General features: G+C 40.0%; 1 protein-coding gene, 1 long non-coding RNA gene and 1 pseudogene across 2 annotated transcripts in view; 2 read left to right on the top strand and 1 right to left on the bottom strand.

Moving 5' to 3' along the window:
• Positions 1 to 6,054: 6,054 nt before the first annotated feature.
• LOC128586120 (vitamin K epoxide reductase complex subunit 1-like) lies at positions 6,055 to 6,760 on the top strand (annotated as a pseudogene).
• Positions 6,761 to 7,500: 740 nt separating this feature from the next.
• Positions 7,501 to 9,227, top strand: LOC128586366 (uncharacterized). Its single transcript, XR_008380222.1, has 2 exons — positions 7,501 to 7,699; positions 7,978 to 9,227. It is a non-coding gene; the product is annotated as an uncharacterized LOC128586366 (long non-coding RNA).
• The window catches only part of OSTM1 (osteoclastogenesis associated transmembrane protein 1), a 35,626-nt gene continuing 30,918 nt past the window's right edge, over positions 8,627 to 13,334 (bottom strand). Inside the window, exon 6 of the mRNA XM_053592122.1 lies at positions 8,627 to 10,907. Within this exon, the coding sequence (XP_053448097.1) occupies positions 10,852 to 10,907 (56 nt within the window). The 3' untranslated portion in view covers positions 8,627 to 10,851. The remainder of the gene's footprint in view (positions 10,908 to 13,334) is intronic.

Genomic DNA, 13,334 nt, shown 5'->3' on the forward strand with positions numbered 1-13,334 from the left:
AACTGAGGCTCAGACCCCTAAGCTACTTGTTCAAGTAAGGGGAAGAGCAGAGGTTTAAACCAAGGTCTGATTTCAAAGTCTTTGATTTTTTTTTTTTACAGCAAATTGTTTCCTTAATAAACACAAAACATCAACTCCCCGCTCTCTGCTCTCTTCTCCGTTTCTCATCTCCTCCCCCACTCTCTTCTCTTTCTCAAATATAAAATAAATTTATACTTTCATATCCTACAGAACAAAAAATGAAGCATCAAGAACAGAAGAAAATCATGTAAAAAAGGCCAAGCACAGTGGCTCACGCCAGTCACCCCAGCACGATGGGAGGCCGAGGTGGGGGGATCACTTGAGCTCAGGAGTTTGAGACCAGATTGGGCAAACACACTGAGACCTTGTCTCTAGGTTTGTTTGTTTGTTTTTTAAGAAAGAAAATCCTATAAAATGTCATGGAAGGAGTGAAATTGGATCTGAGTCAGAGCACCTGCATCCAACTTAAAAGCAGCAGAAATCTTGACCAGTGCAACCTATTTTGACAGTCAGTTGTGCCTCTAGGACAGGGGTCCCCAAACTATAGCCCGCAGGCCACATGCGGCAGTGTGATTGTATTTGTTCCCGTTTTGTTTTTTTACTTCAAATGTGCAGTGTGCATAGGAATTTGTTCATAGTTGTTTTTTTTAAAACTATAGTCCGGCCCTCCAACGGTCTGAGGGACAGTGAACTGGCCCCCTGTTTAAAAAGTTTGAGGACCCCTGCTCTAGGAACTAAGCCTAAAGAATTATTAAGAAAATTTGCAAGTTTGTAACCACTTGCATTCTTGCCATGAGTTATATAAATTCATTACGTTCATTCCAATACCAGATATTACCATTCTTTTTTTAATATTTGCCAATCCATTCAATGGGATACAGTATCACTATATAGCTATAATTTGTCTCTATTTTTTTTTTTTTTTAAGACAGAATCTCACTGTCACCCTCAGTAGAGTGCCATGGCGTCATAACTCACAGCAACCTCAAACTCTTGGGCTTAAGCAAGCCTCTTGCCTCAGCTTTCTGAGTAATCGGGACTACAGGCACCCACCACAACACCAGGTTAGTTTTTCCATTATTTTAGTAGAGACGGGGTCTCACTCTTGCTCAGCCTGGTCTCAAACTCCTGGGCTCAGGTAAACCACCCACTTTAGTCTCCCAGAGTGCTACGATTACAGTTGTGAGCCACCGCGCCAGCCTATAATTTGGGGTTTTTTTTGGCCGGGGCTAGGTTTGAACCCGCCACCTCCGGCATATGGGACCAGCGCCCTACTCCTTGAGCCATAGGCGCTGCCCTAATTTGGGATTTTTAATAGGTAGTTTGAACACCTATTCATATCCTCACTGGCTAACTTTTTTGTTTAAGAATTCTCTGTGCCTTTTCCTTTGCTGATTTTTCTATGAGACATTTATACACATCTATTTTTACTTTCAATTTAATTTTAATTTCCCATTAATTTATCATAATACTTTATAAATTAAATTTTATTAATTCTTTGTCTTATATGCTGCATATTTCTTTTTCCAGTAGATTATTCTTTTTAAAAAAAATAACGTATTTTATTTTTATGCAAATGAATCTATGAATCTTTTTAAGTTCCTTTTTCTTTATGATTTCTGCAGTGGCATCCCAGGAATATGATCATAATGAGAAGTAACCTTCAGAGAGGAGATAGCTTTCCAGAAATGTTAGCTCAGGTGAAGGGACAACCAGGGAAGATTGGTATAACTTCTGAGTATTCTCAAAGACCACCAACAATTCTGCATTTGTGCAGAATCGGGGCTCCAACAAGGTCACAGCATATGGCTATAGAATTAAAGGACACTCCAGTTACATTGACTTCTTAGTAACTTGAATTCCTAGAATAAACTCTAACTTTTTCAAAGTGTGCTATTCTTTTAGCACACTGATGAAATGAGTCCACAAATATTGTATATAAATTTTTCCCTTCATATTTTTTTGAGACAAGAGTCTCACTCTGTTGTCCTGGGTAGAGTGCCATAGTGTAATAGCTCACAGCAACTTCAAACTCTTGGGCTCAGGTGATTCAACTGCCTCAGCCTCCAGAGTAACTGGGACTACAGGTCCCCACCACAATGCCCACTAATTTTTCTATTTTTAGTAGAGACAGAGTCACTCTTGCTCATCAGGCTGGTCTTGAACTCCTGAGTTCAAGCAATCTGCCATTATCTTATTAAAGATTACTTCTGTTGCATTTTCTCTCTCCTCTGTTTCAAGGACTCTAAATACATTTACATTAAATCTTCTGTGTTCCCTGTGTCTCTTACCCTCTTGTCTACATTTCTAACCTTTTTTCTCTCCATTGTTTCCTTCTGGACATGTTCTTCAAATGTATTCTTTTGGCGGGGGGAGGTGGCCAGGGAGATAGGGTTTCCCAGGATGATCTCAAACTCCTGGGCTCATGTGATCCTCCAGCCTTCGCCTGATATTACAGGCACATTCCACCATGCTCAGCTAATACATTATTGACCTATTGCCTGGACTAGAATGCAGTGATGTCATCATAACTCAAACTGTAGGCTCAAACTCCTGGGCTCAAGCAATCCTCCTGTCTTAGCCACAGGAACACACTATTTTAAACTGTGCACAAACTTTATGACCACCCTGTATATGGGTGGCACTACAGGTACACTACCACAGCTGGCTAATTTTTCTATTTTTGGTAGAGATGGGGTCTTGCCCGTGCTCAGGATGGTCTTGAATTCTTGACCTCAAGCAATCCTCCTGTCACCCCTTCCCAAAATGCTAGGGTTACAGGTGTAAGCTATTGTGCCTGGCCTAATCCATTCTTAATTATCTTTTCAACAATGGCTTATTTGCTATAAAATCTTTCCATTGAGTTCTTAATTTTAGCTACTACATTTTTGGTTTTGGTTCTTTTTTATAGTCTACGATTAACAGTCTTGTTTCTGGTTTTCTCTCTTTCAACCTATTAAACAAATCTCAGAGCAATTTTCTTTCTTCCTTTCCTTCTTTCCTTTTTTTTTTAGACAGAGTCTCACTTGGTTGCCCTCAGTAGAATGCTGTGATGTCACAGTTCACAGAAGCCTCAAACTCTTGGGCTCAAGTGATCCTCTTGCCTCAGCCTCCCAGGTAGCTGGGACTATAAGCGTCTGCCACAATGCCCAGCTGTTTGGGGAGATGGGATCTCTCTCTGGCTAAGGCTCTCCAACTCATGAGCTCAGGCAATCTACCTGCCTTGGCCTCCCAGAGTGCTGAGATTACAGGCACAAGCCGCTGCGCCCAGCTTCAGAGCAATTTTCTATCAAAGTAAAAACTAAAAGAACTGACAATACTAAGGCAATCCGTGAGTTCTGGTTCCCCTTAAGATATAAAGAACCAAGAAACACTGCTCCCACAAACTGTTTTGTTTCGAGGAGAGTATGGGGGTAAGAGTAGCAACCAAAAAATAAATTTAAAGAATGAAAATAAAATAGAAAAGAGAAAACCAACAGAAATTTTAACAGATGTTTAAGGAGTCAGTGTGGATTAGTGTGACAGATGAGTACTGTCGTTTGGATGTTTGACTACTCCAAATTTCATGTTCAAATTTTATCCCCAATGTTAGAGATAGGGACTAATGAGAGGTGTTTGGGTCATAAGGAGGATAGATAGAGTAAATAGAGCAATGCCTCCCTGGGGAGCAGTGAGTTTTCGGTCTATTGGTTCCCAGGAGAGCTGGTAGTTAAACATAGCCCAACCCTTCCCTCCTCTCTCTCTTGCTTCCTGTCCCACCATGTGATCTCTGCACATGCTGGCTCCCTTTCACCTTCCACCACGAGTGGAAGCAGCCTGCGTCTCTCACCAGATGCAGATGTGGCATCATGCTTCTTGTATAGCCTGCAGAACTGTAAGCCAAACAAACCTCTTTCTTTTATAAATTACCCAGCCATGGTTATTCTTTTATAGCCACACAAAAAGACTAAGACACTTAGAATCCCTGGGAGACACAGATACAAGGAGAGTCCAGCCCCACTTGCCAGCTCTTTTCCATGGCCTCCACCGGGTGTTCATAAGAAAGACGGGAGACAGGGTATAACTGAAAGAGCCTCCCTTTCGTGACACAGGCATGCACACAACAGCCAGCTACCATGGTAGGAGAGACATGAAACCCAGGTCCTTCTTCATACAAAGACAAAGCTACCTGCCACCACAAGAGTGATTCTATCTCCTGGTCTCAGGAAAAGGTTGGCTATAGAGGGGGAGAAGTTGAAGCAAAAGCATCTGCTGTTCAAGGGGGACAGGAAACCCACTTGTGACCAGGTCTTGCATGGACATAAAGTAGAGGTTTATTATCAGGGAAGAAGTGGGCAGGAAACTCACTCTCATCTGAGAACCCCACAATTACAAAATAGGGTCTGAGTGCCCCTGGGCAAGGAGGACCTATCCTTGAAGTTCAGACACCTAAGGCCTGCATGAGACTAAGGTTGGAGCAGGAGAAACCTTTTCTGCCCTACTCTTGCACAAAGTAATAAGCAACAGATCTCTGTAGCTGAAGGAGGGACAGAAGCATGGAGAGAAAGATCTCACTGGTGGTACCAGTCTGCAGAGTCTGCTAAAATCTCAGAGTGAGAGAGAGATCCCACTGGTGGTACTAGTCTGCAGAGTCTGCTAAAATCTCAGAGTGATAAAAATACAAAACCAAATACATTACGTGTAAACAAAATTAAGAATTATAGCAGAACTCTCATCAGAAACTTTGCAAGCCAGAAGACAATGGAGTAATTTCTTTTTTTTTTTGCAGTTTTTGGCTGGGGCCAGGTTTGAACCTGCCACCTCTGGTATATGGGGCCAGTGCCCTATTCCTTGAGCCACAGGCGCTGCCCTGGAGTAGTATCTTTCAAGTATTAGAAAACTTAGATTTTGCCACAGTCATATCAGGTCACTTGCCAAGAGTTAATGTACCTTGCCAAGGGCTCAGGTACAAGGTACTGGGGTGAACTTGAGAGCCAGACCAGGGTTTTATGGGTTCTATGTTTTTTGAAATCAGACCACTAATAAGCCAAAATGGGTTCTCCATAGCCTGACCATTGTCAGAGACTGCACTCTCTTCCAGAATGGCGGGGTTGGTTAAAAGCAAAATTGTAGTGCCCATCCAAGCATGTCACCCTGTGTCTGATGCAGATTCAGTGAGAATAGCCAAATGACAAAGGATATTTCCTATGACTTCATCTATTGAGATATCAAGAAAAAGAAAGGAAAAAGTAAACAAAGAATCTCCTGATGCAGAGGACACAAACCCAGGAGGAGGAGCTGAATCAGCTGGACACTAGGCGCGCATTTCATGCTGCTCCTATTTGAGATGTTGGATGGAACAAGTAAGTCCTGAATGGACAGTGGACAAGGATGCCAAGCAGGGCATGATCAAGCAGAACTTTAGTCCTTTCCATAATCTCCATCATTTCCCAAAAGCTTTTGTCATAAATGTGAGGTCAGACAATTAAGTACTCAAGCTCATCCTACAAAAAGTGCTATACCTCACTGCTGAATATCACTACAGTCACCTTCGAAGTACTCCCCTTGGCCATCTGAGTAGTGATATTCAGAAGTGAACTATGTAGCACTCTTTCTACATGAACTTGACTGTCCAACCGCGTACACAACCTAGTAACACACAATGAATCTGCTATGTACACACAGCTTCAAGACAAGTGACCCTCAACTCCCTTTTTCCATTCAGATTGCCACCTCTAGGTCCCTCTTACATACACTCAGCAATCACAGGATGGATAAATGAGGAGGGAGACATGGAAATTCAATCTGGAGATTCTACTTACTCACCTCCCATATGCTATCCTTAAGCTCGTTGTTTGACCACAGTTATTAATTCTCCAACCACATGGGAGAAAGCCGTAAGAGAGAATATGATTGTGGATGTGGATGTTGGATTTCAACTCAAAAGAGTCTCTGGGTTATGCAAATAAACAACATGCCTTATTTAGTGGAAGACAGACAAGATATAAAGAGGATTTCAAAAAGCCAAGGTCCTCTTCACTGTGTCAGGCACCCTCCTAGCTGGCGCCTCGGGCCGGACTGTAGATATGAGCACCTCTTGGGGGAGCCCCGGATGGGTGCGGCTCGCGCTCTGCTTGGCAGGCTCAGGGCTTTCTCTCTACGCGCTGCACGTGAAGGCGGCAGGCGCCCGGGACCGAGATTATCGCGCGCTTTGCGACGTGGGCACAGCCATCGGCTGTTCGCGGGTCTTCTCCTCCAGGTGGGGCCAGGGCTTCGGGCTGGTAGAGCACGTGCTGGGACCGGACAATATCCTCAATCAATCAACAGTATATACGGTTGTATCTTCTACACACTGCAGCTGTTGTTAGGTTGCCTACGGACACGCTGGGCCTGGCCTGCTGGTGTTGAGTTCCCTGGTGTCTCTGGCTGGCTCTGTCTATCTGGCCTGGATCCTGGTCTTCCTGCTCTATGATTTCTGCATCGTTTGCATCACCATCAATGTGGGCCTGATGTTGCTAAGTTTCCAGAAGGTCCGAGAACCCCAGGACAAAGTTAAGGGGCACTGAGCCCTCACAAAGTCAGGCAAAGCTGACTTTGTCTCCTTTGCTTTGGCGTATGAGCCTTGCTCAAGCAGGTCGCTAGAAGGCTTACTAGATACCCCCCTCCTCCAGCTAGGAGACCCAAACACAAGACAATGGACCAAGTATGCCATGTTCTCTTTTTTCTGCCCAGTCCCTTTGGTTCTGTCCCCAAGGGCTGGTTTCCAAAGCTCCTGCTATTGCTCAAGGAGGGAAGGTTCTGAGCAATAAAATCTCCTAAATAAATTGAAAAAAAAAAAAAAAAGCAAAGGAGCTGTATCTCAGCTCCTCTTTACTGGCAATGGCGCTACAAATGAATGTAGAAAATGAGGCACTAATAGGAGAGAGGAAAAGGGGCAGAAGTAACTTTGGTCCTCTCTAGAAAAGGGATGGCAGCAAGGCTTTCTGTTATGAGGATTTGCCTCTAAAGTTATACAAGTGACAGAAGCCTTCTGCTATCTTCTCCTAAGCACTTTTCTGTTTCAGAAGTCAAAACAGGACAAGCAATAATTTTCAATCCTGCCTACCTGTACTCTAGTTGTATACAATTATCCCAGAACACAGTTGAATTATTTTTCACTTCCCTTGCTATTTAGAAAATCTTTTGAATACAATCCTGAGTATTTAAGTAGAACAGAGAAGAGTTACCGCAATATCTAGCTAAAAGAGGCCTATCCTTTTAAAAGTCTGAAATACTTTGATTGCATTTGGGGTACGGGGATGGGCTTTTTAAAATACTTCTGTTTATTATAAGAAAAACAGATTTTAAAAATCAGTTTGAAAATCTGTACACTTTGAAAAGCACGGATCAGTCAAATTATCTTTCCAAGGCCCTCTTTAATTCCAAAAAGACAAAGTTAGTGAACATTAAACACATTTATTTGTATGTCTAATATTTACTATTGCTGATGATTTAGAACAAGCAAATTCATTACAGTTGTAACTTTTAGGTGCTACGTGTAATTCAGCATAGGGCAAAGCCCTCTTTTATAACCAACCTAACCATTTTATGGAACTTTAACAAAATAAGCCGAGTAGTACCGTAGAAAAAACATTTGACTGTGCATCTCAAGTCTCACCTTGAGAGCTGACTATCAAAGAATGCTGTTAGAAAGAGCTCTGTGGGGCGGCGCCTGTGGCTCAGTCGGTAAGGCACCGGCCCCATATACCGAGGGTGGCGGGTTCAAACCTGGCCCCGGCCAAACTGCAACCAAAAAATAGCCGGGCGTTGTGGCGGACGCCTGTAGTCCCAGCTACTCGGGAGGCTGAGGCAAGAGAATCGCTTAAGCCCAGGAGTTGGAGGTTGCTGTGAGCTGTGTGAGGCCACGGCACTCTACCGAGGGCCATGAAGTAAGACTCTGTCTCTACAAAAAAAAAAAAAAAAAAAAAAAAGAAAGAGCTCTGTGATGTTCTGCTTCTTTAGTTAAGAAGGAAATAAGTGACACACTTTTTAGAGGAATCCAGGCAGTGGGTAGAAGGTCAGATTAGTGCTCGCTAGAGATCCACCCAAAGCTCCACGGCTTCTTCTAGCTCAGAAAATACAGATACTTAGAATATAATTTTTTTCCATTTTAATTGGACACATAGGTTAACAGTATGTTTTACTTTCAATATTTATTGCTGGTGATGTTTATTACTTATGTGATATCAAGTGTTTGATCAGGAATCAATCCTAACTACAATGATGTTCTGGGAAAACATTTTGCTTTATAAGGAGTACACTGTAGTAAAAAGTAGAGCCCATCCGTGAAACATTAGAAAATACTAGTCCCAAAAGAAGTAACATTTATCACCCCAAACCTGGTATTCATGCATTTAGAGATAACACTGTAAAATATGTGATGTTATTTTGTTACCTCTCAAATCCATCAAAAAATAAATGATTCCAAATGTACATTTATATTTGCAGCAAATTTTAAGATAGACAGTACTTTTAAAGTAGGCATTTAAACTCAACACATGAAAAGCTGAAATGCGATGTTAAATGACATCTGAAGATTTTGAAATGCATTTAAAAATCCAAATAAAGCACCACAATTTCCTTAAGTTATTTCCTTTATTTTATAGTGTCAAAAACTTAAAGATAGGCTTGGGCAAACATATAAGGTGTATATCTCACAATTCAGAACTATGCAAAGAATTTTTCAATATGACCACAAAATTTACATACTTTAGTGTAGCGAGTAATGCTTACTTTTGAACTCTATCATTGATGCTACTTCTAAAGAACAATGACCCAACCAGAAAGAGTAAAGGCTGCCTTTTCGTTTTTAAAGTGCTATTAGCCTTATATTCAAAAACAATGGTTTTTACAAATACATAATATTGAAAGGTATTCAAAAAGTCACTACTTACAGAATTAAACATGTCATTCTCTAACTTTGCACGTGTACACTGGTTTTATTTGTGTTAATAAAGACTGCCCTCCAAGGCTCTCAATCACATGCTTCAAATTAAGATAGTGTGTAAGTACCAGCAGCATGAACAAACTCCAAAACAATTTAAATGGGTCACAGCAGACCAGAGAAATTATTAACAGCTTTTTCTTTTTTTTTTTTTTTTGAGACAGTGTCACCCTGGTTAGAGTACGATGGTTTCATAGCTCACAGCAACCTCAAACTCTTGGGCTCAAGGGATCCTCCTGCCTCAGCCTCACAAGTAGCTGGGATTACAGGCGTCCACCACAATGCCTGACTAGTTTTTCTATTTTTAGTAGACACAGGATCTTGCTCTTGCTGAGGCTGATCTCAAACTCCTGAGCTCAAGCAATCCACCTGCCTCAGCCTTCCAGAGTGCTAGGATTACAGGCATGAGCCACCAAACCTGGCCTGTAACAGCTTTTGCATATGTTACACATCTAAGAATGAGCTTTCTCTTTCATTCTGCATAGATATATATAGTAAACATAAAAAAATAAAAACACTTTCTTGTCTCTCTATAGAATTTGAAGGGATTCAAATTCTCTTACTATTTAACCAGATTCTTGTTTCCATATAGAGGAGGCTTTATATTCTTAATGTTTTAAGTGAAGCCTATTTCCACCAAAAAAGCAGGAAGGAATTGTTAAGTAAAATCCTAAACTTTTAAAACCTGAGGAATAAAGTTGTGAACAATTCTGAAATTTTTTTAAAGGCAAATAAAACATTCCAAAATAGATTTGTGAGAGTGAAATTGTGGCTTCACTTCAATATCACTTTTATCCGATTTAAATAATTTAGAAAAAATAAAAATCATCTTAACCTACCTGCTTTCTGTATGAGACTATCTTTCTGATCCATGCCTCCATTATGAACCTCTCAACAGTTTTATACTTCAGGTTCCTGCCTAATTTCTGAACCTTAAGCTCTTTTTTACTCCTCCTTTCTCTCCCCCAAATCCCTATATATTCCCAAGAGAAAAATTTCATTTAAAAAAATCACAACGTAAATGCAGTGTGATAATGCTACCTTTGATTTAATAAATTATAAACTGTCAAATAACTTAATGTAATTCACAATGGAAAACCCTGGTATAAAAAGAATCCATCTTGCCCTGAATATAATAAAGCAGTCCAGTGATTTCAAATTACTACTATGAAAAAAAGGCAAAAATAAGACACAAAACACTATTTATAAAAGTCAAGTAAGAAACCAGTTACCATAAATCTTTTTACAAAGATAAATGTAATGCAGTGTGCCACTTCTAAAAATCATTAGGGAGGTTTATAGTTAGTGGTTTCAAAAATTACTTTAGGGAAACAAGAGATTGAATTATTTATTATTGTAACATGTGAGATATTAAATATATATGTAACAATAATACTGCAATGAGGAGTAATTTAAATTAATCTTTGGACCTGCTACTTTTTTGGCAAGTATATTTCTTTTTTGAAGTCTTTGCTGTAATTGATTAATTTTTAAATGTTAATTTTCAAAAACGTTTCTTCTTGAGATGCTTATGTTAATAAGGAGATACCAGAAGTCTCCAATAGTAATAATATGCCTACAAAATAAAACAAAGATTGTTCTTACATTTTCTGTTACTGTAACAAATACACTTTAAAATAGATAACATTACTATGGCTGGAAATTAAAAATACCTTAATTTAATATCCTTAAAAAGGGGGTTGAAAAGGAAAGAAAAATGGAAAATTCTTATTTAAAAATAAACCCGAAGTCCTTGCAATTTCTTAAGAACACGACTTGTCAAATCACAGTTTATCTTCTTTCTGACCAAGTTGTATCTTCCATCACTCATCTGTGTGATACCATGTCAATTCTCCATTCTGTAGGTTTCAGTTTGAATTTTCTTGAATGTTCGCAAAACTGGTATTGGACTTGAGACGTTTGGCTAGAGAAATCAAAAATATTATATTTTAACTTTAAATGTAATTCTCTACACATGATTATTTATTATTTTAATGTAAACTATTTGTTCATTAATTCTATGTTTGAACCTGCATAGATTCCATCTTCTAAGAATTAAAACCTAAGTGTTATTTTTACTACCAACCTTAGAAAACATAACTTTGTTAGAACCAGTACCAAATAAGACAACATCATTTCTAGAACATCACAGTCTTAAGCATGCAATGTAGGTAAAAAGTAATCTACTTAAAAAATCCAAGTGTTATAATGAATAACAAAATTGTACATTTAAAAGTCTAAGTTAGAAATCCAAATCTAAATTTCTCCTAAAAGAATTCAGTGAAAACATACTCAATCTGATAAAGGATCCAATGATTCTACAGTGCTTATTATGCTTGACTGTGAAAGAATTTTTGTGATGATTCTGATGAATGATTTCCACCTAAGATCTGGAACCAGTCAGGCACACCTGGTCTTATTCAACATCATGCCACCAATTTAACCAGCACAATAAAGAAAAGGAAAGGTATATACAGGGTAGCCATAAAGTTCGTACACAATTTAAAATAGTTTAACATAGTTTATTGCACATGAACTTTGTGGACATCCTATATATTGGAAAGAAAGAAATTAAAACAAGTTCTAGTATCACATAAAAAAAAAATTCAGTGAAAGAACTCTGTAATGTAAAAAATTTAAATGACTATTAAAGAAAAATGAATTGTATATTACATTCACACACAAATATGTGGCTGCTAACAAACTGTTAACAATCAATTTTAATTTGATGCTTATAGGACTGAGAGATTAGGGTTAAAACACATTATGGCTGTTTGGTAACATGTTTTATACTTATGTTCTAGAAATGAAAAACAACTGTGGCTCGGCGCCTGTAGCTCAGCAGCTTAGGGGCGCCAGCCACATACACTGGAGCTGAGCAGGTTCAAACCCAGCCTGGGCCTGCCAAACAACAATGATGACTACAACCAAAAAAAAAATAGCTGGGCTTTGTGGTGGGCACCTGTAGTCCCAGCTACTTGGGAGGCTAAGGCAGGAAAATCGCTTAAGCCCAAGAGTTTGAGGCTGCTGTGAGCTATGATGCCACAGCAGAGACCCAGGGCGACATAGTGAGACTCTGTCTCAAAAAAGAGAGTGAGAGCATCTTACACTAGCTAACCTGGAATCTCCCTACTTCAGAGGGTAATGACAATGAAGTAGGGGTTATAATTTGGAAGGTCTACCATAGGACTCAGGCACCTGTTTTGTTTTTTTTTTTTGAAAGCTCTACAAAATAATTCTGAAATGTAGACAAGGATGAGAACCACTGCTCTGGTTTCTGTCAGGGTCTCCCTTGACCCCAACTGTAAGTGCAAAATGACAAAATGACTTCTTGGACCAGAGCACTGCTGGAGTCTAAACCACAGGGCAAACTTAAACTAAAAAAAAAAAAAAAAAAAAAAGCCTAAATTAAAAGTTTAGTTCTTAAGTATTCACTAGATTTAGGAAGCAAACCAAATCAATAGTTTTGGGCTTTTAAAATTACTTTGTTTTTTTTTTTTTTTTTTTGTAGAGACAGAGTCTCACTGTACTGCCCTCGGTAGAGTGCCGTGGCGTCACACGGCTCACAGCAACCTCTAACTCTTGGGCTTACGCGATTCTCTTGCCTCAGCCTCCCCAGCAGCTGGGACTACAGGTGCCCGCCACAACGCCCGGCTATTTTTGTTGTTGTTGTTGCAGTTTGGCCAGGGCTGGGTTTGAACCCGCCACCCTCGTCATATGGGGCCGGCGCCCTACTCACTGAGCCACAGGCGCTGCCCCAGCAATCTAGCTTTTTAACTAATTGTTGAATTACTTAATAAACAGACTAGGCAGCAATACCAAAGTACACACAAGTACAACTTCCTCGTCTCTTTCTTCTCTACCTGACAAATCCATTCTTTAAAATTCTGCCTCAGGGATCATCTAATGGTGAATTTCAGGGGTCCTCAAACTTTTTAAACAGGGAGCCAGTTCACTGTCCCTCAGACCCTTGGAGGGGCAGCCTTTAGTTAAAAAAAAAAAACTATGAACAAATTCCTTTGCACACTGCACATATCTTCTTTTGAAGTAAAAAAACAAAATGGGAACAAATACAATCACACTGCCTCATGTGGCCCACAGGCCGTAGTTTGAGGACCCCTGAATTCCAATACCCCTAATGCAGAGCTGGTCTTACCCTCCTCTATGGCCCAACCATACTCTATACACGTCTACTAGATGGGTTGTGATAATTAGATTACGGTCAGTGTGTTCTTTGAGAGGATGGCTGATGTTCCATTTTTTAATGCCTAATACCTGTGACAGTGCTAGCATTTCCCGGGCATTCAGTAACTACCTGAAGAATAGTAGCATAAGGAAAAGTGAATGAAAA

Source organism: Nycticebus coucang, chromosome 5 (assembly GCF_027406575.1).
Source record: "Nycticebus coucang isolate mNycCou1 chromosome 5, mNycCou1.pri, whole genome shotgun sequence".
Lineage (NCBI taxonomy): Eukaryota > Metazoa > Chordata > Mammalia > Primates > Lorisidae > Nycticebus > Nycticebus coucang.